This window comes from Empidonax traillii, unplaced genomic scaffold (assembly GCF_003031625.1).
Source record: "Empidonax traillii isolate 1590-97213 ecotype Southwest subspecies unplaced genomic scaffold, ASM303162v1 scaffold623:size392626, whole genome shotgun sequence".
In the NCBI taxonomy this organism is placed as follows: domain Eukaryota; kingdom Metazoa; phylum Chordata; class Aves; order Passeriformes; family Tyrannidae; genus Empidonax; species Empidonax traillii.
The window spans coordinates 906-24,360 of record NW_020955816.1 but is presented as its reverse complement, the minus strand read 5'-3'; the positions used below and the strand labels follow the sequence as shown (position 1 = coordinate 24,360).

Sequence of the window (23,455 nt, the reverse complement as noted above, 5' to 3'; positions counted from 1 at the left end):
AATGTGTTTCCCCTCACACCCTGACAGCATTTTGCAGCACAGGAAGCTGCTCTGTCATCCCCCAAAAATGTCAGCCTGCCTGAACTCCCAGCATCCCATTCTGAGTGTCTGCCTAGGAGGGAGAAAAGTGTTTGGCTTCAGGATCTGGAATACCACTCCTATTTGGTCATGCTAACTGGAAAATCATCTGAAGTGCTTAAGTGCCATGAAACAGTTTTATATCCAACTATAAAATCTCCAAAGAACTGTGATCCTTTTGTGGGAGCAGCCTGTCTGCTCTGCTTCCAACAGCACAAGCCTTGAACTCTCCCTGGCTCTCCAGGAGATTTCCAGAGGCACCAGCCAGGACAACACTCTCCCTGAGCTCTGCCAGCACCTCCAGCCAATGCCAAGGATGCTCTCAGCACTGAAAGCAGAACACGTGCTGGGGCTGGAATTTAAAAGCATTAACAGTTGGGAAGAAGATTCTTGAAGCCATCACTCATAAACCAGATTAGGCTGTTCTGTGCAAACTCACTGACTGTGCCTAATCCAGGCAGCTACTGACTCAAGAGGCCTGTGAAAAACAGTTGGTGGGGTTTTAGGTGGTAAAAACCTGTGTTTGGTCAGTAAATCTGATCAAAAGTGAAAGCAACATCTTCAGTCATCTCACTTCACCCTCTTTTTAAAGCTAACATCCCCCAACCAAACACCATGCTGACACAGGTAACTACTGTTATTATACTTCATATGTTCCCATTTTCAATATTAAATTGGATCAAAATAGACAAGGAAAAACCAAACAGGATAGGACAGAACAGAGGAGAGAATACAGAGGTTGTTTGTGAAGGAGGTGCTGTTTCAGTCTGTATTTGATGCTCTCAGAAAGGCTTGTGTGACACCTGCTGGGAAGCAGCTTTTGTGCAACTGATATTACAGATTCTACAGTCTGGTTTTATGCAAACATCCAAGTGAGAGGTCAGACTGATGGAGCTTTAAGCACTACTGATTTTAATAGCTCAGAACTTTATTTGATTCACTAGACACTCAAACCTAAATTTTATTGCAAAAAGGGGGGAAAAAAATCCAACTTCCAGTTAATTAATAACTGCTGATTTCAATCTCTCAAGCACCACTGACCACCCCAAAAACACGCTCAGACTCAAAAACAATGCCAGCAGGTTTATCTACATTAATAAGAGCTGTGTTAAAACAGGACAGTCCTGGTTATGTCATTATTAAAAACATGCAAATCCCAGAATTCCCCACCTGAAGTGCAGCTCAATCTGGATGGCTCCAGGGCTGCTGGTGTTCTTGGAGGACTGGAAGATGCAGTTGAAGACATTTGGGGGCCCTGCAGCGTATTTCTGGCCAGCATAACGGGTGTCAAAGGCCATCATGGAGTGGGAAACCAGATTGACAGACTTGGTTCCATTTGAAGAGCTTTCAAAAAGCAACTTGGATTTCTTAAAGTCAAACCTGGGAGAATAAAAAGCAAAACAGTGCACTGAATGGTCTTATTTATTCCTAAAGGCAGTTATTTTAAAAGTATGGGATACTGCTGGTATTTAGGTATTTTCTAAACAACTATAGATGTTGTGATAGATAGATTCTATCACAGAGATAGAAAGTAGATCAATACTGTATGTAATTATATTTTTCAATTACACAGAACCTTCTGGATTAAAAAAAAAAAAAACAACAAACAAACCAAGCCAACATAGCAGAAATCTGGTTTTTTAAACTTCCCTCACATCATTTCCTTAATTAAAATACTATTCATCTTGAGGAAGTCAACTGATTACTGAACTGTTGTTTCAAGGACAACATAGATGGTATCTTTTGTACAGTGTCATTCCCTTCCATCTTTCAGAGCAGCTTAAAATCTCATTTGAATTTAATTAAATTCTGTTTCACTGCATTATTAAGCTGTAATTCCACATGACTTTGATTCTTGTCCTAGATCTTTCAGATGAGCTCAGTATTTAGGATAAGGAATTGAGTAACTAAAGGACACTCATACCTGGCTAAAGAGCTGTATCCATCTCTTCCCTTTGGATCCATCAGTTCCAGGCTCACGTTAACCATGTCAATGAGGAACGACATGGAAGTGTACACCTCTCCACTCAAAACTGTCTGAAAGTGCAAAACACCAACATTCTTTTTCAGAGCATCTGTTTTAACTTTCACTTCTGAATTAAATTTATCCCAGACCAACGCGAGTCCCTCTCCTTCAGGGAGTGTCATCAGCCATTACTGAGGAAATGTGACGTTTCACAACGTGTTTTTAAAAAAGTTAATCCATTTTCACACCACTGCCCTACAGCCCTGCTCCTAAAATGTTGCTGCCATCAGCAACCCCCCCCACCCAGAGACATTCCAAGGCAGAATTCCAGCTGCACACAGCTCCTCTTACATGAATCCTGGGATCCTGCAGGTCGTAGGGACGCATGAACTCCTCGATGGGCTCGCCCAGGTTGTTCTCCAGCAGCCCCCGGATCAGCTTGTACTTGTTGAGATCCAGGGAGCAGTGCACTGACGACAGGTTGCCGTGGATTGATATGTCTGCAACTGCATGGCTCAGCTCCCTGCAGTGAAAGGGAAACCCCTCAGCATTCCCAGGAGCTCTGGCACAGCAGGTCAGGCTTTCAGGATACAATAAAAGGCAGCTAAAACCCCAGCTTCAGGCTGACAGCACAAAGGGATCCTGCTCAAACTCACTTGTCCAAGTTTCTCTCCACCTGTAACTTCAGCCTGAAGGGTTCTGTCAGCAGGCTCCCTCCTGTCTGCCTCACCAAGTAGGATGGAAAGCTCAAGTCTGCACTGGTGTCTTCCACAGCCTTGGAATACTCTCTCTGGTATCTCTGTGCAGCAAAGATGTCCATGTCCTGCAGATCAACCACAATGCAGTCTAAGAGGCAGATGTGATCCTCTGCAGGGAGGAGATAACACATTCAGAAAATAAAAACCAGAATCTGCACAAAACTGATGCACCTAACTTTTAACAAGAAATTTATTTTAGTCTTGATTTTATTCCAATTTTGGGGTTTTTTTATTCACACTCATCACTATCTGTAAGTAGCAGGCACCAAGCTCATTCACAGGTAAATGTAAACTGTCAATGGAGAGTCCAACTCCACAACTCAAACCACCCAAACTGCAGGATTGTTGAACTACAGCTCCCTAATCCTGTTCCTCACATACCTGGGCTGTCAGGGTTGGGAACAACAGGCAGCTTGGGTTGGTGGCTTTGCTGTTTATTTGAAGTGTTCAGTGCAGGTTCATTCTTCAGCCTGGAAATGTTTGTTCCTGATGATTTTTTCATGACCAATCCTTCCATCGGTACTTTGGACTCATCAGCACTTGTTTTCTTCAGGCTGTGTTTTGGGGTCCCCAAAGGAGATGAAAATTGAACTGAATCCTGCTAAAGAAAGGGATTTTATAATTAATAATAGATCTTTAATTTAAAGCCTAAGGAAGCAGCGCATCAAGGTTCAAGCTGCAACAAATTCCTGTCAAAAAATTCCATATTTGATTTGAATTTTTTGCCAGTACTTTTCACTGATGGCCAAATTTTTATCCTACAACCTTAACAGCAGATGAAAACATTTCCTTCCTTAAGGAGTTAATTTCAGCAACAATTCCCAAAAAAGCTGTGAAATCTTTTCAGTGAGAAACTAATTCAAAAGCTGTCATGTAAATGGAATTAATACAAAATGGAGGGGTAGGACTGTCAAGATATTAAATGTTTCTGTAGAATAAAGATGGTTAAATATAAATAACATATGCCATGGAAATCTTATGAGCTGCCTTGCATCAAAAACCTGCAGAGGGTAAGTTCACTAGGAAAAGTCACATCATCATTAGGAATTTCTTCTCCCAGAAATCCTGCTTGACCAATTTCATAGCTTTCCATGATGGAATGACCATTTTCTTGCCTTATGTGGGTTTTAAATATTAGGGAAAAAAAAAAAAAAAAAGGAAGGAAAAATTCATTGCAATCATGATAAGGATTTGAAGAAAAAAATTTGAAAAAACTGGCATTTAACTTTATAATGTAAAAGGTGCATGCAAAGAACAGTCATCATCTCATCTCTAAATCTATGAATTTATGCAATTAAATCCAAATTAACAGCTCCTCAGACATGCAGAAAGAGCACACCACAACAAATTTACATCCAATTCTTATAGAATTCAGCAAAGTCTTTAGAACAGAAACGTAATTTTTAATGATAGAAGGAACTTTTTAAAGTGCTAAATTCCACAAGAATATTTCCTTTTTTAAAGATGAATGAGGAGCACCTGAACACTGCCACAAAGATGTGAAATACCTCAAATAAAACAGGATCCTTGTATGCATTGCCTTGTAAAATCCGATCCTCAAAGATAAACAGAGGACAGAGGAAAAAAAATGAAAACAAAATCACCAGAAAAAAAAAAGCCAAACCACACCTAATCCCTTTTCAAACACCTGAATTTCTACAGTGCTTTACAACACCATATTTTTAGGCTGAAATAAAATTATTGTGCACACATGTTTTGTATTAATTTCTAATATTGATTTAAGAATCTACCACTTACAAACCTTTAAATTCATCAGCACAGTACAGAAAACAACTCAGTGTTACAGTCCAGTTGTTTCCTTACAGTAAAGACACCGTGGATGTAAATCAGATGGAGGCAACAGACACACCACAAACTGCTGCAGCAATTTAATCATTTCTATCCCCCTTCAAAATGGAATTAGGGGTTCCCAGAAAACCACCTATTAAAATTATTCATAGTATAAAGTCTGTATACAAAGTAAAACTAAAAATCATTTACCAGGTTCCAGGAAGAAAATGCACAAGAACTAGGAAAGCCACCAGCTGTCAACTGAAGAAGTGGTGTTCTCACCTTGTTCTTTAAGGAGAAGGTGCCCGGCATTCCTGCAAACAGGAATCTGTTCTTGACTTTCAGCTTTCCCAGGTTGGCCACAATCAGACTGTTGGACTTGGAGCTTTCAGGGATGAGCAGAACAGGAGCACCAGCCTCGATATCCAGGAGAACTCGGGAAGCTCTCTGGGCTTTGTCTCGGACCTGGGAAAAGCAAAAATGCATTTAAAAACATAACTACGAAAATTCCAGGAAGTGGGGGATTATTTCACGCTCATTAGTTCTGAACTGAGCAACACTACTCCTTGATTTACAGAATTGAGGTGTGGTAAAACTTATACAATAAAAGAACACCTCAAATTGTTATTTTAGGCAGAGAATAAAGAGTCATTAACAAAGGATTCTGATGCCAAGAGGAAATACTTGTGCAGCAGGTGCAGCATCAGGAGTGACACAAACTGTCACCACTGAGCTAAGGGGCAAACCAGGTACTACTCATCTCACTGTTACAGAAATTCCTCAAGAAAAATTATTTACAAAAGGAAAAAAAAAAAGCCATTATTTAGAATAGGTGTTTCAAAACCAGTTCCAAACTCTCCAAGTGATGCACAACGAAGCATTTTAATAAGTCCAAGTATTCACTGGCTTTCCTCCAATTATGAGAAGCAACTTTTAAACCTGCCTGTCAATACTAACTATGTAAGTCTCTCCCACAGTAGGTTTTGTAATGAAAGAGTCCATGACTTTCATGATTATTGACAGATTTTATCGTGCTTGAGTTCAGCATCTGATTTTCTCAGTCTACCAAAAAAGTAATCCAGAGAGCTGAGTGGAACAGAACCGCTCCCTTGGTTCTCCTTATTCAGGGATTATCACCTGGTGAACACTGGAGGAAAAGGCAGATGCCAAAGTTTTAAATAAAGAGTAAAACTGGTATTCTACACTCGCAAAGAGGAAGGTTCTAAATAAGGTATTTTGACTACAAGATGAGAAATCTGCAGCAACACCAGAACTCTAAAACTTCCCACCATTTCAACGTGAGTTGAAATAAATACCATAAATTTTATATTGCACTTCTACTGCAAAAGACAAGCTGGGAAAGAACAAAAAAAAAAAACCCTCCAGACATACTGTCTGTCCTTCAATGGCTGCTCTTTGCCTGCCCAGGACGTCCTGGAGTTGAGTGAAGTGCTGGATGAAAGACACCACCTCAGCCTGGAAGCGCTGGGTGTGCACGTACTGCACAGACGCCATCCTGAGGGTGACACGCACATCACACTCCCTCTGCAGCAAAGGGTCTGGCCTCCCATACCTGCAAGAGAGGTCCAAAGCAAAAATTAGCAATCTCAGCTGCCTTTTATAAGCAGCTTATTAATTTTTTTTGCACTCGAAATGATAATAATATAGAAGATTTAACTGATGTTCACGGCACGCAATTAAAACTATTGCAATTCCAGGCACGAAAAATTGGGTTTGTATTATTAATTATTTCTAAATTGTGTATTTGTGGGAGTTTTAATCAAGCAAACAAGAAAATTCTACATTTGGAATGTACTTTTTAGCTCTACCTACCAGATAGACCTTTTGATTTTATACCTTAATGTAAGTGCTCCACTGCCTGATAATGTGTACATTCAATTCTGAATCAGTGTGCTGAGGTATTTGAAATTATTCCATAACATTACTTGGATAATTTCTGCTCTGATTAATTCTAGTGGGTGGAGGAGAGGGGTGGCAAACCATGAAACAGCACAGGATAAGAATTCTTGCTTTAAACAAGCTAATACTGAGTAACAAGAAGTTTAAATTCATACTTAAAGATTTGGAAAATGAGAGCTTCTTCACCACTGGTAGTGAAACGTTCTCTGTAGAATTCCCCATGAGCTGTAAGATCACTTAAGGACAGACTTCCAATACTTCCCTGCAAGGCTAAATCTCCCTCTGCAAAACAAAGGACAGATAATCAGGATTCTCCAACACAGATAAGTTACTAAACCTCAGAAGTTTCTATTAGTGGGATAACCTCGTTACGAGTCATTAAATCAATCACATTCAATTAAACGTTAAACCTCATGTTCAAAGAGAATCACATCTTTCTGCTCCAAAGATGAGATTAACCCAGACATAACTCGATGCTTTATATATATCATGGGATTACATCACTTTCATTTGGGAAAACTGAGATACAACTGCTTTTTTCCCCCTCTCAAACAGTAATAAACACTTGTTCTGCTCTGTGGAAGTGAAGTGTTAAAATCCCAGCCACTCTCAGCTAAAATGATCAAGGCTTTGACAACTGGGAGGGCTGCCAGGATCTCAAATCAAGCCTGAAAAAGCAGAGGAAGGAACAGTGGGAAGGGAATGTGCATCTTGTCCAGGAAAAACACACAAATACCCAGTGAGCACCAAAATTAAAACATTTCAAATCACAACCCCGGTGCAAAACCTCCTTGTGTTTCAAGCTGCAAACAACCCCAGCCCTTCCATCCACTCACCAATCACTTCCAAGTGAGCTGCAAGCTTTGCCACGCTGGCTTTAGCCAGTTCACTGGTTGTCTTATTCAGGACTAAGGACAAGGAATGGACCTGGCCAAACAAACAAGGAACAGATGGGTATTAAACAACATGGCTTGAGAGCTGGAACATCTTGTTTAGTTTGTTTTTCGAGACAATTGCACTGTAACACACGAATGGTAAACCACAATTATCTGATTGGGAGACACTGCAGGAAAGCAATGTTTTTACTCCCTTGTTTGCACATTAACAGGTCTCCCAAGCAATTCAGAGTGACCAGGCCAGCAACAAATCCCAGCACTGTCATCTGCATCCTTCTATCTTTGAAGACTTGTACCATCTAAGTTAGAATGCAGGACCTTTGGACAAAGACTATATATATATATATATTTATATATGTACGTACATCATGGTCTTTTTATTTTAAAAAAAGTGTTTATACATCTAAATGTATAGACATCTATGGAGATACACATATATATAAAATATATACTTTTTTGCTATAAATAACTCCACAGTACCTAGAACAGCACAGAACCGACTTCAGCACGTCAGGTCTTTAATACTGAAGCAACTTTAACATTCAGGACAGGATGGTCACAGAGCAAGGGAGTCAATCATTCTGCAAATGTTTTGCTTTTCTATAATCCCCATTTTTTTTAAGCGACATCTACACACACCTTGAACCTGTTTCTGAATTTATGCACATTCCCCACTAGGAAATAAAACACTTGATGTAAATATCACCTTAAGTTTCTATAAATCAGAGGTTTTATGACAGACAATCCAATGACTGTTTTGCATCTCAGGTATACCTTCAGATCCAGTTTAGTGTTTACAGGCTCTTGGGCTTGAGAAGCTGACAAGGAATTTATTTCTGATTTGATTGTCTGCTGAGTATCTTCGGGCTGCGGCTTCATAGCATGGTTATCAGCAGTGGATCCAATGCCAAAGAAATCCAGTATCACTACCCACGTTTGCAAAGTTATTAAGACATCTAGACAGTTAAAATCAACGTCTACGCTACGGTTAATTTTGTGATAGCGAGAGGAAAATTCGGGGTGTTTCCTATCCACTAGAAATATATTGATATGAACTAAGGAATCATCAAAGTTACTTTTTCCACAGGGCAACTTGGATCTGTCTGCTGTTGGAGAAGGAGGTGGAGTCAGAGGATACTCAGAATCAGCGACTTCTTTTGGCTTCTTCCGGGAGGCACAAACTGGTCTTTGGTAAAGCTGAAAGACATTTGGTGCTTCTTCCATGTGGGACGGGAGGGAACGGGGCATGTCTGGATATTCTGCATTGGATACTGAGGGGCAGGACTGGGAAAGGTACTCCTTGTGTGCTAAACTGGAGGGTTTGGGTGCTCCCCGGGACACCATGAGGTTCTTGTACTTGGAGTCTGCTTTCTTCTCCAGGAGATCCTCCATCAGCAGGGAGCGCAAGGCAATCTGGATGGACAAGGTCTGAGGGTGATCTTTGGCAAACTCAACGTCGAAATCCTGAAACTTAAGGCTGACAAGACCCTGTGCCCCAAGGGTGAGATCACCACTGAGCTGAACCTGGAGCTCGGAGATGTGAAAGTTTGCTTGAATCTGAGTAAAAGATTTTGTTTCCCTGATGGCCAAGGACTTGTTCGGAGCGGAATTAAACCCGGAGTGACTGAATAAGCCATTTTCCTTCCGCTCACTCGAGAATTCTGGGCCCGCACTAAGAAGTGATGCTGAAGGAGAACTAAGACCAGTTGGAGACACAGAAGTGGTCGAAAATTTGTTCAAGTCTTCGCTGTAAATTAAATTATCCAGAGTCTGAAGGACTTGTTCATACACGTGTTTTGCCAACACCACCTGCAGCAAAGAGAAAACAAACAATCATCACATTAGAGCTCTCCATATTAATAAATTCAGTACATACATTTTAACACTCACAAGTGGGAAGACTGTGCAGTTTCACACCACACTAATTTTCAGCTCATCCACAAGTAAAACATAATCCTGAACAAGCTACAGTGCAAAGCTGAAGCAAAACAATTCTTCTGTATTAGGTCTGCAAGATGACACCATCTGAAAACATACAGGAGAGGATTCCACAATAGGATCCCCTGTATTCCTGGGCAAAACCCATCCACACAGAGTTAGTTAGAGATAATTCACCATCCAAACTATCCTTCATTTGCCATGCTGAGATTATACAGTAATATATGGAACAAACATTCTACTTAGCCATCATTGCTTGTCTTCTTAGCTTTAGAAGTTTCAGTTTCCTCTATTTAAAACCTCTGCTCCTGCACGGATTTTTTTTCAAGATAATAGCATTTTAATTCTTAGTTTCTACTAGAACTGCAAATACATTTATTTGGACAGTGACACAATTACTTTTCCTTCTGTGTTCAAGGTAAGTTTAAGTTAGATAATTCATAAAGATGTCTAAAATGCCCCCAAATAAAGTAAAATGTTCATCACTGTTATTATGACTTCAGACTGTCTCTTCAAACCATGTGTATAAGGATATGATTTCTAAACTACCAGTATGTTAAACCTGAAGATCCTGGCCTGAAAAATACTTATTTTCTATGAAGGGAAATACTTTTATATTGACAGTAGAAATTACTACATTTCTGTACCTGAAGAGGGTTCACAAATTTCCCTTCAATCCTCATAACGCTCGATACTCCGAAGTCTTCATTACTCAGAGGAAAAGTTAACTCCAAATCTCTCTCTAGTGGGATCTTTTCCAATTTAAACTGGATGGTGGTGTTATTCAGAATGTGGAAGGCTTTAAGAGAAAGTGAAATTAAAACAACATTAGAAAAAGCGATTATCCTATAGAGACTGTACAGAAGAGATGACGTAGCAGCTCTTGAACTTGCTCAGAATATACAGCCAGACCTATGGACAACACACATTTTTAGCACCATCTACTACTCATATGAAAGTCATTAAGACCCCTGTGATTAACATACCCTGGCCTTTATGTAATGATTCGAAGAAGTCATGACGAGTAAAATGGGATTCCTCCTGGCTGTTCACGCTGGCAGGACCTGAGGAGGAACGTGGCCCATGAGGTGTCTCACTTGCAGGCTCCTTCTTGCTGGTAAACTGACTGCTGTTTAAAGAATACATTTTAATATCTTTGATTTCAACTTGCAGCCTGTCACTGGTAGATTCATCTTCTCCCGGTACAAAATTCTGAATGGATATCTGTCCCAGGTGACCTACAAGCAGTTCAGAGCTGCCAGGCTTTCGAGGGATGGAGACAATTGGGGATTCAATGTTTACATTTAAAATGAGCTTGATAGTATCAGTTTGGAGGGGCTGTGATCCAAATGCATCCCCTTCAGTATCTTCTGTGCTGGCAAAATCTCTCGATCGCGGGGTGGTGTCAAACAAAGAAACCATCTCACTGTACTCAGCAGTTTTAGTCGCCAGGACTGTGGTGACTTTGGAAGCTGCACTTTTCAACATGCTGCGGAAATTCTCCTCCAGCTCGTCCATGGACAAAGTCAGCTCCTTCAGAAACTTGGCTGAGTGGTTGTAGTGTAAGGAGGCCATTTTGAGGTTGAGAGAACACTCCTCTTTTGACTTCTCTGTGAAAGTGAAACTTAAAGCATCCGGAAGGCTGTTCCCATCATCAAGCCTGAAGAATAAAGACTCAAAGTAATCTGCATCCCCCATGAGATTCTCATACCTCACCGTGCTCCCTATGCTCACCACATACTGGTTCTTCACATTGTCCTGGGTCAGATCCATGAGGTGAAGGCATCCAAGAGAGCCATTCACATCCAGTTTACTGCACATGGAGACGTTGACTTTGGTGCCACCAATGCTGGCCGTGGCGATTTTCCTGCCATATTTTTCCCCGTTTGTCATGCCAACTGTCCTGAGGAGCAGGATATTCAACCAGTGGATATCAACTGCTACCTCTGTGTTCTGGGCATAAGTAGACTGGAATGTTTCCTGTTCCCTCCAGTCTCTTTCCAAGTCAGTGATTAAAGGCTGGGGACTGGAATCTTCTTTGTCCTTTGGGAAAGATTTCTGGAGAAACCCAATCAGTTCAACGATAGTCTCTGGGTTAAGGATGATATCCAGGTTGTTGACCTGTAGAGAGATCACCTGCAGGCTGCTATCCAAATTCATGGATGGGCACTCTGCACTCACAAACTGATACTCTAATTTTATCAGGGACTCCTGATCCTTCCCGTTGTTCCCAGGTGAAGTGTTCGAGGCCGTGGTGCATCTCTCTGCCAAAGCAGCGACGTCGATGGGACGTGCTTCGTGCGGGCCAGAGACCGGGGACTGAGCCCTGCTGTCTCGAAGGCTTCCTGTCGGGACATCAAAGCTCAGATTCTTATGAGAAGCCATCAGGAGATCAAAATCTGTTCCATATGTTTGCATAGTATCAACCAGCAAGAGGCCGTGGACGGTCAGGGACACCTCCGCATCGTACGGCCTCTTCACGAAATGGGCGTTGGTGCCAAAAACCTTGAGCACAGAGATGTACCTGCCGTTGCTCTCCACGCCCAGCTGCATGCAGTTCACCTTGAACTCAGCCAAAAGCAGCTGAGACTCCACCAGAACCTCCCTGGTGTGCTGCTCCAGCATGACAACACTCTGGGTGAGATTCATCACCGAGTCGTGCAAACTGCCGAACTGGTCCACCTCTGCGAAGATCTTGTCCCTCCCCAGGTGCAGGGCATCTGCAGACTTGCTCTCAGATGTGCTCAGCTGTGTGAGACAGTTCTTCAGAGCCAGGATTTTGTCTTCATTGATGTGAATCTTCAAGTCTGGCAGGTTGCCAGACAGGACAGCCCCTGGGTATTTGGGGTCAGAGGTGTAGATCAGTCTGCGCTCCAGCTGCAGGTGGACGTTGAATTTTTCCACCACGTGGGTGGGACCCACGTCACTGTCCTGAACGTGCTTCCAGTTGTCTTTCACTCGGCCCACCATGATCTGAAGGTCCATGAATGAGAGTGTGTATCTCTCATACATTTTTTTACTCATTAAGTGTGCCTGTAGCTGCTCTTCACTTATTTCTACTCCAGGAAATTCTGACATTTTGATGCCACTACTGGTGTTGGATTCCGGTGGAGGGGTATTGGGAGGAGTTGCAAGAGGTGTTTTATATTCCTCATCACTCAGTTCATTGGCTTCGGAGGAAAAATTATCTGCAGTTCTTTTAGATTCTTCTGTGGATTAAGAAAATAATAGTAAACAAACAAATAAACAAAAGTATTCCAAAAAGTATTCGATTCCAAAAGTTTCCCATCATTATCTGGTCATCCAGACTTAAGCTGTATTTTTTTAAACACAAAGCATACCTGGCACTGTCCTTGCCTTCTTACACATTATATATTATCAGATTCTATTAGGTATATATATATATATATATATATATATATAAAATATATATATCTGTGTGTGTGGTTGACTTTATTGACTAATATTGACTTTCATTTTATTATCATAAGAAAAGGATTCTTTCTACTTCTTTAGAAAGCAAGAAACCGCCCCCAAAAAAAACTTCCCTGCCCTTTTTTACCCTTCTATTTTTAAGCTCTGGGTTTCTGAAAGAAGGTGGAAAGAACAGGAAAGCTCCAGTAATTCTAGATCATACCTTGAGAATTGGTGAGCAATATTCTTCCCAGATCAACAACAACCAACACTGGATCCACAAATTTGAAATCATCAGGAAAGATCACCTGAGGGGCAGAGATATCAAGGCACACGGTCCAGCTTTTGCTGTTTTCCTGGAAGTTAAGAAGGAAGATTTAATAGGTCAGAAGAAAACAAACCCAAAAAAGCCATGGGTTGACTTTCACAAACTCCAGCCACCCTCAAGTCTGGCACCTTGTTAAACCACAGACTCCAATTACAGTCAATAAAGAGACATTTTCAGTAGGTGAAACATCCCCTGTAACCACAAATATGGATTTCCTGACACCACCACCTGTAAACCCCCCTCCAACTTGCTTACAAAGGCCACACCAACAAACAACAACAAGCAGCCCCACTCTTAAGAGCTTCAAGTCCTAAAACAAAAGGCTAAAAAAGCTCCATAAACATTTTGGGGCCACAAACTTACAATGAAGTCTCCAACCAGTAACCGGTCAATGGTTTGCCTGATTTCGGCTTTGGTCTGCATTTTCAGCTTGTTGTACTGTCTCCTGGCAGCTTCAGCCACTCTTGCCTCCAACTCAGATTGGTAACCAAAACCTGCACAAGAGATGGAAAACTCACTGGGGATAACTTTGTGTTACTGAATAAGAAAAAAAAAAAAAAAAAGAAAGGAAGGAGAAAACAGAAAAGATGTGGTTTAAATTTTCGCAGTAAAATACAGGCCAGGCAAACACAGCAGTTGAAAGGCATTGTCTGTACCTGCTCACCAGAGAAAAGGAAGCATCTAAGCACAACACAAACAGTCCCCCCAAAAAAACCACTTCCCTAACCTTTTTCTGGTCTTTTTTTGCTTAATTTAAATTTAAAGTGGAGATTCTCTGATCTGTGCTTTGTATTTCTAAAATCAAAGACAAGAAGAGATACAAGATCACCAACAAAACCCCACCCCCCCCAAAAAAAAAACACATAAAAGGTTAACCTGAGGTATGAACTCTTCCCTTGTAGAAGAAGTCAGCTACTTTCTTAATGGCTTGTGGATTGTAAATAATGTTTAGGGGTCTGGTACTGACTTCCAGGCGCCTCTCAAAAGTGCTGTGGATTGGGTTTCTTTCATAAAGCATTTCAAATACTGGGGCATCAGGATCTGCAACTGAAACAATAGATGAGTTACAAAAAGCAGTTGTAAAGAAACCCCAAAACAGACATATAGATAAAAGCAGAAAAAAACACAAACCCCAAAGAATTTAATAACTGATTTTTAACTGGTATTACTGGGAAAGTAGAAGCGTCTAAGAATTCTTCAGTAACAGAAAAGCAATAATATGATCAACTTCTACAATCAACAGAATTCAACATGTTTATTTATATATATATATATATATATATATATATATATATATAAACATTTGTATAACTGGGACCTTACTACTGAACTCCTAAAAACTTTTTTAAACCAAAACACAGAGCAAATACAACTCCTATTGTCTTGAAATACATCTTTTCTTACTTTCTTCACAGCCAACTTGCATCCACCCTTCTGTCTGAACAAAGCTTCTATGATTCTATCTGTACCACTTGCAAAAAGCATCTGCATGAATTCAAAACTCTAGGCACTCAGTTTGGAAACCTCTGGCTTGTAGGAATTATCTCATCAAACAGAAAATGAAATCTTTACCAGTGTTCTGATTAGTCATTTCTGAGGACAAACTTTGGAGTCCAAAGGAAGACATGCAGCCAACCTCTTTTTGCTGATAAGAATTTAAAAGAAAAAGATTTGTTTAGATAAAATCAACCAAGCCACCTGATACAAGCATATAAAAGTATTTTCTGTTGAAATGTATGTATAGTCTGAGATTATTGTATACATTTTTTTTTTCCCCTGCCACGGTGGAACAGGAGAAGAAAGTATGACTAAGAAGCCAACACTACCCACTCCTGCAGTCAGGCTGAAGTGCAAATTGCAGCCAGTACAAAGTACAAAACACATGGGAAATTCTCATGGCACTGCATTCAGATTCTGTTTGCTCAGAAGAGAAATCCGAAATCTTCTCTGGAATTCATTTCTGCCTTTAGAGTTATAGTGCACAGGTGGAATAAAACCTGCACTTGGACCACAGAGCTTTATGGGAAAGAACAATCACTGGTTAAAGCAGCAATGCTGACTGTTCCAAAAATCACATGCTGTTCAACAAATTATCTTCAGCCCGACACATGTAAAGTCACAATCACACAGAGCCAAAGATGAGGACTTCTGCAAGTGATCTTTTGAGAGGGAGGGGAAAACAAAGTTCAACAAGTGGAAATTTTTCCTCAAGATTTTTGTGTTCTCTTTCTGGGACAAGAAAGACGTGTGTTGAGTTTTGGAGCATAACTGGTTTCCTACACACTTATGCATCTCACAGAGTAACTTAGGAGAGTTTTTTTCACCTACAGGATTTGGGAAAACGAGAACAGGAAATATGGTCCCTTCTGTTGCCAAATCCCTCAGGAAAAGCCCACCAAGCTGAACTTTGAGGAGGGAAGACTTTCTGCGAGGGAGGGATTCTGCCAAGATCTTTACACCTGGAACATAAAGACATAAAATTGTTTCTTTCAGTGCACAGGATGCATTTGACTTTAATTTCACAGATAACAAACACTGTCCAACAAACACTTTTGAAAGTATTTAAATATATGTTTATTTCTACCAAAAAACATTTTTATAATTTGTTATACATTACAATGACTGTGAGGCAGCTCTGGTCCCTTCTGAGAAAGAACAGAAATGGGGTGAATACCTGAAAATTCCAGCTGCATAAAAGCAGTCTCCTCAGCAGGCACCACCCTCTTCTTTTTCTTCTTATGCAACAGAGTGAAAGAGCCACCCTGCAACTGTAGATTTAATTTAGCAAAAACATGATCTCTCTTGGTAAAGGTATTCATGCTTGAAGCATCTGCAGCAGGATCAAAAAAATCATCTGCACCTGAGAAAAAAAACCAAACAAACAAAAAACCAAAAGAACACATTAAATAAATTAAGATTGTGAAAGGCTACTGAAGAATGAAATGGTTTCTCTCAATTTGAAAATAAAGATTTCCCCAGCTCTAGGGAAGAGAAATAGAAGCAAAAAATAGAGCAGATAAACCTTTTTCCTTAAAAATACTGAATATTCCATAGAACTCTTCTGCTTCAATAAGGAAATGTAAGTCTAAATTTACAAAGACCCCAAAACCCAGGGCTGTCAATGTTACACCCAGTCACATGAACCCCCTAACTTGAACAGAAAAAGTCCCCAAAGCACTTTGCCATAAATACCAACAATAGTGGAAGCAAATTTATTGCACATAAGATCAGCAGGTTCAGCAGGTCCTGAGATACTTCAACAGGTTGTTGAGCTCTAGGCAGGCTCTGCTGCCTGGGGACTTCAGGTGACACAGGGAACCCTTTAACAGCACAGAACCCAAGAGCTGCTTCTGTCCACCTGCACCAGCAGCAAACCCTGCATTTCCATACCCAGGATGTCTTCTGGATTCCACTGTTCCTTGGGGTCTGGCAGCAGCCCTTCAAAAGGTTCCCCTTCGTACGTCTGCTGGGTGTCTCCATACCAACCTCCCCAGCCAGGAAACCAGGACTGCAGGTACTGCAGCATCCCAGTGCTGCTGCCATGGCTGGATTCTGCCCCAGGGGAACCTCCAAGGGAATCAGGCAAGGGCTCTTTGACGCTCTGTGTTTGAATATTGAACACACACACACACACATTACTGCTGGTGAGAGTTATCACAAGTGAACAAAAACATCACAATAAAAACACAACTCCATCTCCTGTTTACTCAGCACTCCAGCAGTGGCTCAATCAATGCTCAGCCTCCAGAAGAGCAGCAGCACAGAAACAACAAATGTATCATCACTTAGTGCTGCATATTCATATATGAAGCCATATGTCATGATTTAAATCTTAGTCTACAAACACTAAGCCAAGGAAGAAGTCATGTGATACCATAAAGCACAGCTCTAAATTTTAGCATTTGTATTTGAGAAAGATGACATGGAGCTGTCACAGAGATTAGTTTCTATTTTATGATGTGTGCTCAGCAAGCCATTTCCATGGGGCTCATTTCTGCCACATATTTATTCTGGGAAAACACTCACTACAGGCCCTCATTTCCACATTCTGTTTTTAAGATGGAGAGTACCTGCCCTAGAAATTCTGGCAAGGATACTGCTGGGGAAGATCATCATATGACTAGACAAAAGATGGTGACACAACAGTAAAAACTGCAGGAACTGAACAGTTTTGCAATTTTAGCATTAATACCACACATCTAAATCAAAGCAAATACATGCTAAGGCTCTCCAGCAGAACAGAACACACAATACCTCAGAATAATCAGATAATTAGCTAAAGATTCCAAGTATTACCCTGTATGGAGAATGTTCCTCACCTCAGCCAGGTCATGAAATTTATTGTGAACTATCTCATACAGAATCTTCAGCTCTTCATAAGTCTGCTCATCCTCAATGCGATGCATTTCTGCCTGGAAAGACAAAAAAGGGTAAAGCATCTGCAGTAAAAGAACACAGCATCTTGTTCACAAATATTTCAAAGAGTTAGAGACTCACAGGAAAAACTAACATAGCATTAATGATCATACCCAAGTGCCTCAGCACACGAAAATCAGTGGAAGTCATGTGAGTAACTGCAACCCTGACATTCTCCTCCACTACAAATGCAGTTTATTTGCATTGAAAAATACATTATTTTAACACTTTTCAGGGTAAAAATTCCTTACTACTAAAAATTCCCAACTACATCCTCCTATCAGAAATCAGAAGCAAGATTTGCAGCACAAAATTTAAGCCGTGGAAAGTAACTTGATTAAACAGGATGCCTTAGCCTGGAGCAAAAAAAGCTGCTGTGGAGTAAAGGAGGTGGAGGAAATGAACTGTGTAAATTAGGACAGTGTAGTATTCACTGCCAGCTACTCAGACATGTTGTTCTCTTTGTACTGGTTAACAAGTTGTTTGTGGAAATGATGACTTCACCTAAGCCTAAAGAATCTATCATGGGACAAGAAATCAAAAGACATTTTTCTAGTCCACTGCCCTTGTTACATTTCACAGCTCCAAAGAACACAATACAAGCTTTATCTATGAAAGTGAAAGTCTCCTGCTTTGCCAGGTGTTGTAAAATTTTCTGTACACTGACCTACTCCTACAGTTCATCTCTAAATAACACAAGTATGGACTACAGGCAATTTAAAGCATGAACAGATTTGCACCTGTAATTAAGACAGGTGAGGTACAAGGTGCCCTCAACTGACTCAACAAAAAAGTCCCAATACATATAAAGATAAAAAGCAGCTAATTATAGTTCTTGGATTTTTTTTTTTCTTTCTGAAGTAGGTCACAGGTTCATTACTGGGGGCACTAAATTCTTCATCCTAAAATCAATTGCAGAAAACCAAACTTAATAATGAAGGACCCCCAAACACAGTCAACTAACCACAATTATCTACCCAATCCTCTGGGCACACATATTTCTGATACTTCAATACATTTTGGATCTGTGGAGCACATGAGTTAAGAAAGCATGTCACAGGCTGACACGAGCATTCTGTAACAGTTAATGTTATTTTTGGTGAACACCAGCCACAGCTCAAAAAACAGACAGCTCTTTGCAGAGCAAAACAAAAACACAAGAACCCCGCAGCACACACACCTCCCACAGGCCCAGGTTTCAGCTTTGAAAGCTCAGCTGTGGCCAGAAGAAAGTCTGTTCAGCAAAAATGGCTGCAGCACGACACGAGGTGTCTCTAAACCAGACCGGACGTTAAACTGGGAAGATGAAACAACCCGAATGTAAGATGATTAATTAACATCAGAGAAGAAACACAGCTCTAAATACCTGCTCTGCAGCAGACAGTGGCTCTCCCTTCAGCTTGCTGTAGTACAGGTCAGTGTAGGACACGGCATCCCGGGCCCGCTGCAGAGCGAATTCCCACGTGGAGCGTTGTCTCTGCTCCCTGATCTCCGACAGGTTCGCGTTCAGAGCAAAGATCCACCATTCCCGGCAGCTGGGATGGCAATGCAATTTTTTATGATATTACTGTCTTACCAGTATTTCATAAAAAAAAAACAACCCAAGGGCATGGCAAACTGGTGAAAGGTCCAGGGGATTCAGTGGAAAGCAGTGGGCACCTGGCCAGGAAAAGACAGAGCTCCCCAAAGTCCCACCACTCCAGTGGGATTTGGTCCAGCTGTCGTGGATCAGGCACAGTCAGAATGCTGAGTTACATAAACTGGACTGAAAGCCTCAGGTAAGGAGAATTTTAGTTTGAATTGTGCCTGAATATATACATTTAGTCTGAATATATACAACTGATTTATGAGGTAGAGGAACGAAATATTAAACTGGATCTCTAATATTTGGTTATTATGTACCTTTTTGTATTTTTTCTCATTCTAGTTTCCCCAGGACAGCTTTTGATGTCCTACTAACAACATCACACATGGAGATGTACTTACTTCCCTGTTACTGTGACCTTTGGTCTCCACTTCCTGAATTTAAGCTGCCGTTCCTTTCTTGCCAGTTCCTTTAAAAATCCCATGATCTGCTGGTACTGCATCTGTTAGTGAAATAATACACAGATCCATGAGGCAATACTGGAGTGCTTTCCAAAGCAAAGGGGAGGGGACAAAACCCACACAAAAACCCAACCCCACGCTCAGTTTATCTGCATCAACGGCCTGCACGTGGTTTCAGAATTTACATTAACGTTCATCATAATTCATAATTTTGTTCTCCAGTGTCACGGATCTTCTCCCAGCAGGTAATAGCTCATGTGTGACACTGCATTTACAGCTTCTTTATTTACAAATGCACAGAATCAAATCTCCTTCCATCTCAGTTATCAACATAACATCAGCTGCTACTGTACATTCTACAGGCTAAAAACCCCCATGTGCATCCCTACAACAAACAAAACCTTTAATTTTTTTTTTTCAATAATCAGCTGCAGTAAAATAATTCAATTATTTGGAAAGCTTGGCTTTAAAAGAAACAACTCATTCAGTATGTCCATTTGAGCTGCCTCTCAAATAAAATCTTTCAGAGAGTATTCATTTTATGCTGCAATAATGGTATTTAAGGTGTTACAAACACAAAAATACCACACAAAACAGTCACAGTTTTACAATCCCTGTTTCAGTTACTGAGAGGTAAATGGCTGGCATTTACCTGTGAAAGCTTCAGGGGAATAGTCTCCAGCTGAATGTCACATTCCAGCCGTGGAGTGTGGCGGGATCTCAAAGGCTCCTTGGAGCAGTTCCTCTTCAGGAGAGCAGAAGTGCAGACAGGCTCCATGATGTAATTGTGATCCCGACTTTCCATACTTCTATCCATTGCTTCCTGTGGGTTACAGGCAAATTTACTCTCTGGGAAAGTGAGTGTCCAAAACTCATTAAAATGCCCCGGTTTCATATGTTAGAATGTACTTTATCTGCATGCCAGTCCATTGGAACCTCTTAAACACCTTCTCCCTTCCAAAGCAAAACAAGGTATCTCACAGCACAGCCTTTGTGGGTTGCACATGGATCCTGTCATTAGAGCACGAAACCATAAACTTCTGTTGCTCTTGAAATCCTCATATCCAATAAATTTTAAGTCATTTGGGTCTTCAGTATAGAAGGGAGACTAACAACAATTTCTCTTTCACGTACAAAACCTGTGTACCTGCAGCTGACCAGGAGGGAGGTCACCCAACAAGGTGCAGTTGGTATCCCAGTAAACACTGAAGTCAGCAACATCCAGCTGTTTTTTCCGCATGAGCTTCTCCACCTGGAGGAGAAAAAGTGGAACAAAGTCAAGATCACACCCCACGTGGAGAGTTTTCAGCTCTACACACTCAACAAACAACATGAAATGCTCAGAATCCATCTATTACAACAACCAAAAGATTATTAAAATGCCATGAGGTTTACTAAGCATTGCCTAGCCCCCATAAAACGCAGGATCCCACCTGAGCTGCCAGGAGCTCTCAAACACAGCTGCACTTACGGGTTCAAACACCGCGTTTTGCATCGAGACGTTTTTGATGCAGACACCGAACGCGAAGGGCTGCGAGGGATTTGTGACCCCATCTTCAAACCTCAAGTGCACATCCTGGATTTTTAACTAGACAGGGAAAAAACATTACCAGAGATATTATTTGTATCATTACAGCAGACAGCAGCACTTTGCATTAATACTGATCTCTGCAGTTCTCCGATTTCTGGTAGTCACTTGGACCTCACAGAAATCCTGTTCCTCATTTCTCTGTTTGTACTCTCTGGTTCTGTCTTCCCTCCAAAAACCAACAAGCCACTTTCAAACACAGTGCACTTATCTTTTCCTATCCCACTATTATTCTCCATTTTAAAGGCAAACTGCCAACCCAAGACTCACAGACTTACTTCAATGTTTTCTACAATCCTGGTGACTACAGATGCAGTAACTGAGTACCAGTAGGATTCCCCTTTCTGCTGCTGTTCTTTCTAAAAGAGAAAATAGGGATAAGCATTTACCAACCACTGTAAAAGCTGGTCAGGAGAAAACATCCATTGTTACACTGAAATCACTGTTAACGGGGAGAAATTAAAACCCCAACTATTTCAGTGTCTCCAACATATGTGGGACACATGACACGATGGTGAGGGGTGGTGGGGCACAAACTGCACTGTGTCAGCATGTGCAGATCAAACTCTACCTTCATTTCCTGGGCATTTGTTCTCTCACTTGTTAGCAGACTTAAACATAACCCATACACCATGAAACACAAGCGTGACTCACCTTCCATTTTTCCTCAAGGGCCAGCAGAAGGGCTTTCTTGTGTTCTCTCTCTTGCAACTTCTCCCGTTCCTCATCAAACTCTCCCTTTTTTTCTGGTGCACCAATGAGGTGCAGTTTGGAGACAGATATCACCCATGGGTCCACGTGGGGACGATAAAAAGGGATCTGCAGTGTTATTTTGCCAATGAAACCTGGACATACAAAACAGAGACGCTGTCAGATTCCTGGGGAAACTCACTTTATCACCCTTAGAAATCCTCCAAGAAAAAGTGGTGCAAGAAACAAACAAGCTAAAATAGAAATAACCTGAAATCAGAGGACCTCATTTGTTCAAGCTCTGACTCACAGGTCCTCTAAAACATGCAACACTTCCTGTTCAGAAAATATCTGCCCTGCACACACAAGCAAAATACAAACCTGCCTTTACTTCAAATGGTAATTCCAGTTCCTTTAAAGCATCTTTTTTTAGTGGCAAGTTTTCCAATTCAACAGCACCTGCAAAGAGCAGAAAAAAAAGACAAGTCTGCTAAACAGAATTATGCTAAAGAAAGCCAACTTGAACATTGCAAGCCTAAAATGACTGGTATTGTGGGTTTTTTTTAAACATGAAATAGGATTTCATGAGAACAGCCAGCCAGGTTGTGTTACAATCACAATGGTTACTTAACACACTTGTTAATTTTCTGATGCCATGTGCTCAAACTATCTGATGAGGTCATCCAGAAGCAATCTCCTGTGTGGTTTTCCATCTGAACTTCACTGTAACCATGGAGGAAGCCTTTCCTCTACGGCCTTTTCAAAAGAGATACTTGTTTCCTTAATATTGCCAAAAGAAAAGCCTTGAAGTGTTACAAAATATTCTCTCTAGAAACAGCAGATAACACAGCGAAGGGTGAACCAGAAAGTATTGATTGGAGGACTCTGGGACAAAGTACAGAACTCGTGGACATAACACGACACAAATCAGATGACAGGGCAGTAACTACGAGCACCAAAAGGTAAGAGGCAAAGACTGCAGGACACTTCCTGCCACAGCCACCAGACCCTGAATTAAATTAAAGGTTAAACACAATATTAAGCCATTACTTCTAATCCCCCTTCCAGTTATTACAGAAACACTGGCGTTTTTTTTTAAATCACAGGAGGAAAACACAACAGAAAACACCCCAAGGCCTCCCTCACCCTTCAGAAGTGCCACTGACAGCTGGTCTGTGTTCAGGTTATTGACATATTTGCCCAAGTAGGTGTTGAGGACCCAGGCTACCAATCCTTCCAACATGACTGTCCTGGAAGAGGGCAACTAATGGTTTGCTGTCATTTTCTGGATTTCTCTTCCATAATGAATCTCACTCTGAAAGAAAAAAAAAAAAAAAAAACAAGAAGAAAATTATTGTCTGAAATATCCACCCTCAGCAGAGTTGGCATAGCACTGTAATTCTTACTGTGATCTATCTACAGAGAAGTAAAAGAGAAGTAAAATCAACTGAGGTTGATTTCTGCCTTTAAAATGCTTTATCCTGAGCTCTTTAAGTTTCACACAGAGCTCTGCTGATTACACCAGGATTCCTCCCCTTTGCACATTCAGTTCATCTTTCCACCCTTTTTTCTAACCAAACCACCACATTTTGTTGCAACAACCAGCAAGGCCAATCCACAATCCTC

General features: G+C 41.0%; 1 protein-coding gene across 6 annotated transcripts in view; it reads right to left on the bottom strand.

Annotated features, from left to right (window-relative positions):
• The window catches only part of VPS13D (vacuolar protein sorting 13 homolog D), an 86,213-nt gene extending 63,072 nt beyond the window's left edge, over nucleotides 1–23,141 (bottom strand). For 2 of the 6 annotated variants that reach the window (XM_027898773.1, XM_027898778.1), the window contains exons 1-30: nucleotides 22,976–23,141; nucleotides 22,211–22,288; nucleotides 21,794–21,984; nucleotides 21,418–21,498; nucleotides 21,023–21,139; nucleotides 20,699–20,803; nucleotides 20,204–20,374; nucleotides 19,492–19,592; nucleotides 18,872–19,040; nucleotides 17,409–17,501; nucleotides 16,480–16,690; nucleotides 15,764–15,949; nucleotides 15,418–15,548; nucleotides 14,662–14,734; nucleotides 13,966–14,136; nucleotides 13,453–13,583; nucleotides 12,985–13,117; nucleotides 10,334–12,556; nucleotides 9,995–10,146; nucleotides 8,184–9,218; nucleotides 7,350–7,440; nucleotides 6,669–6,795; nucleotides 5,986–6,166; nucleotides 4,876–5,058; nucleotides 4,311–4,358; nucleotides 3,184–3,403; nucleotides 2,701–2,911; nucleotides 2,396–2,567; nucleotides 2,003–2,115; nucleotides 1,249–1,458 (exon numbers count right to left, since the gene is read on the bottom strand). In XM_027898773.1, the coding sequence (XP_027754574.1) occupies nucleotides 1,249–1,458; nucleotides 2,003–2,115; nucleotides 2,396–2,567; nucleotides 2,701–2,911; nucleotides 3,184–3,403; nucleotides 4,311–4,358; nucleotides 4,876–5,058; nucleotides 5,986–6,166; nucleotides 6,669–6,795; nucleotides 7,350–7,440; nucleotides 8,184–9,218; nucleotides 9,995–10,146; nucleotides 10,334–12,556; nucleotides 12,985–13,117; nucleotides 13,453–13,583; nucleotides 13,966–14,136; nucleotides 14,662–14,734; nucleotides 15,418–15,548; nucleotides 15,764–15,949; nucleotides 16,480–16,690; nucleotides 17,409–17,501; nucleotides 18,872–19,040; nucleotides 19,492–19,592; nucleotides 20,204–20,374; nucleotides 20,699–20,803; nucleotides 21,023–21,139; nucleotides 21,418–21,498; nucleotides 21,794–21,984; nucleotides 22,211–22,288; nucleotides 22,976–23,072 (7,205 nt within the window). In that variant the 5' untranslated portion in view covers nucleotides 23,073–23,141. The remainder of the gene's footprint in view (nucleotides 1–1,248; nucleotides 1,459–2,002; nucleotides 2,116–2,395; nucleotides 2,568–2,700; nucleotides 2,912–3,183; nucleotides 3,404–4,310; nucleotides 4,359–4,875; nucleotides 5,059–5,985; nucleotides 6,167–6,668; nucleotides 6,796–7,349; nucleotides 7,441–8,183; nucleotides 9,219–9,994; nucleotides 10,147–10,333; nucleotides 12,557–12,984; nucleotides 13,118–13,452; nucleotides 13,584–13,965; nucleotides 14,137–14,661; nucleotides 14,735–15,417; nucleotides 15,549–15,763; nucleotides 15,950–16,479; nucleotides 16,691–17,408; nucleotides 17,502–18,871; nucleotides 19,041–19,491; nucleotides 19,593–20,203; nucleotides 20,375–20,698; nucleotides 20,804–21,022; nucleotides 21,140–21,417; nucleotides 21,499–21,793; nucleotides 21,985–22,210; nucleotides 22,289–22,975) is intronic. The other 4 variants (XM_027898777.1, XM_027898779.1, XM_027898774.1 and 1 more) reach the window with 3 other exon arrangements.
• Nucleotides 23,142–23,455: the final 314 nt, after the last annotated feature.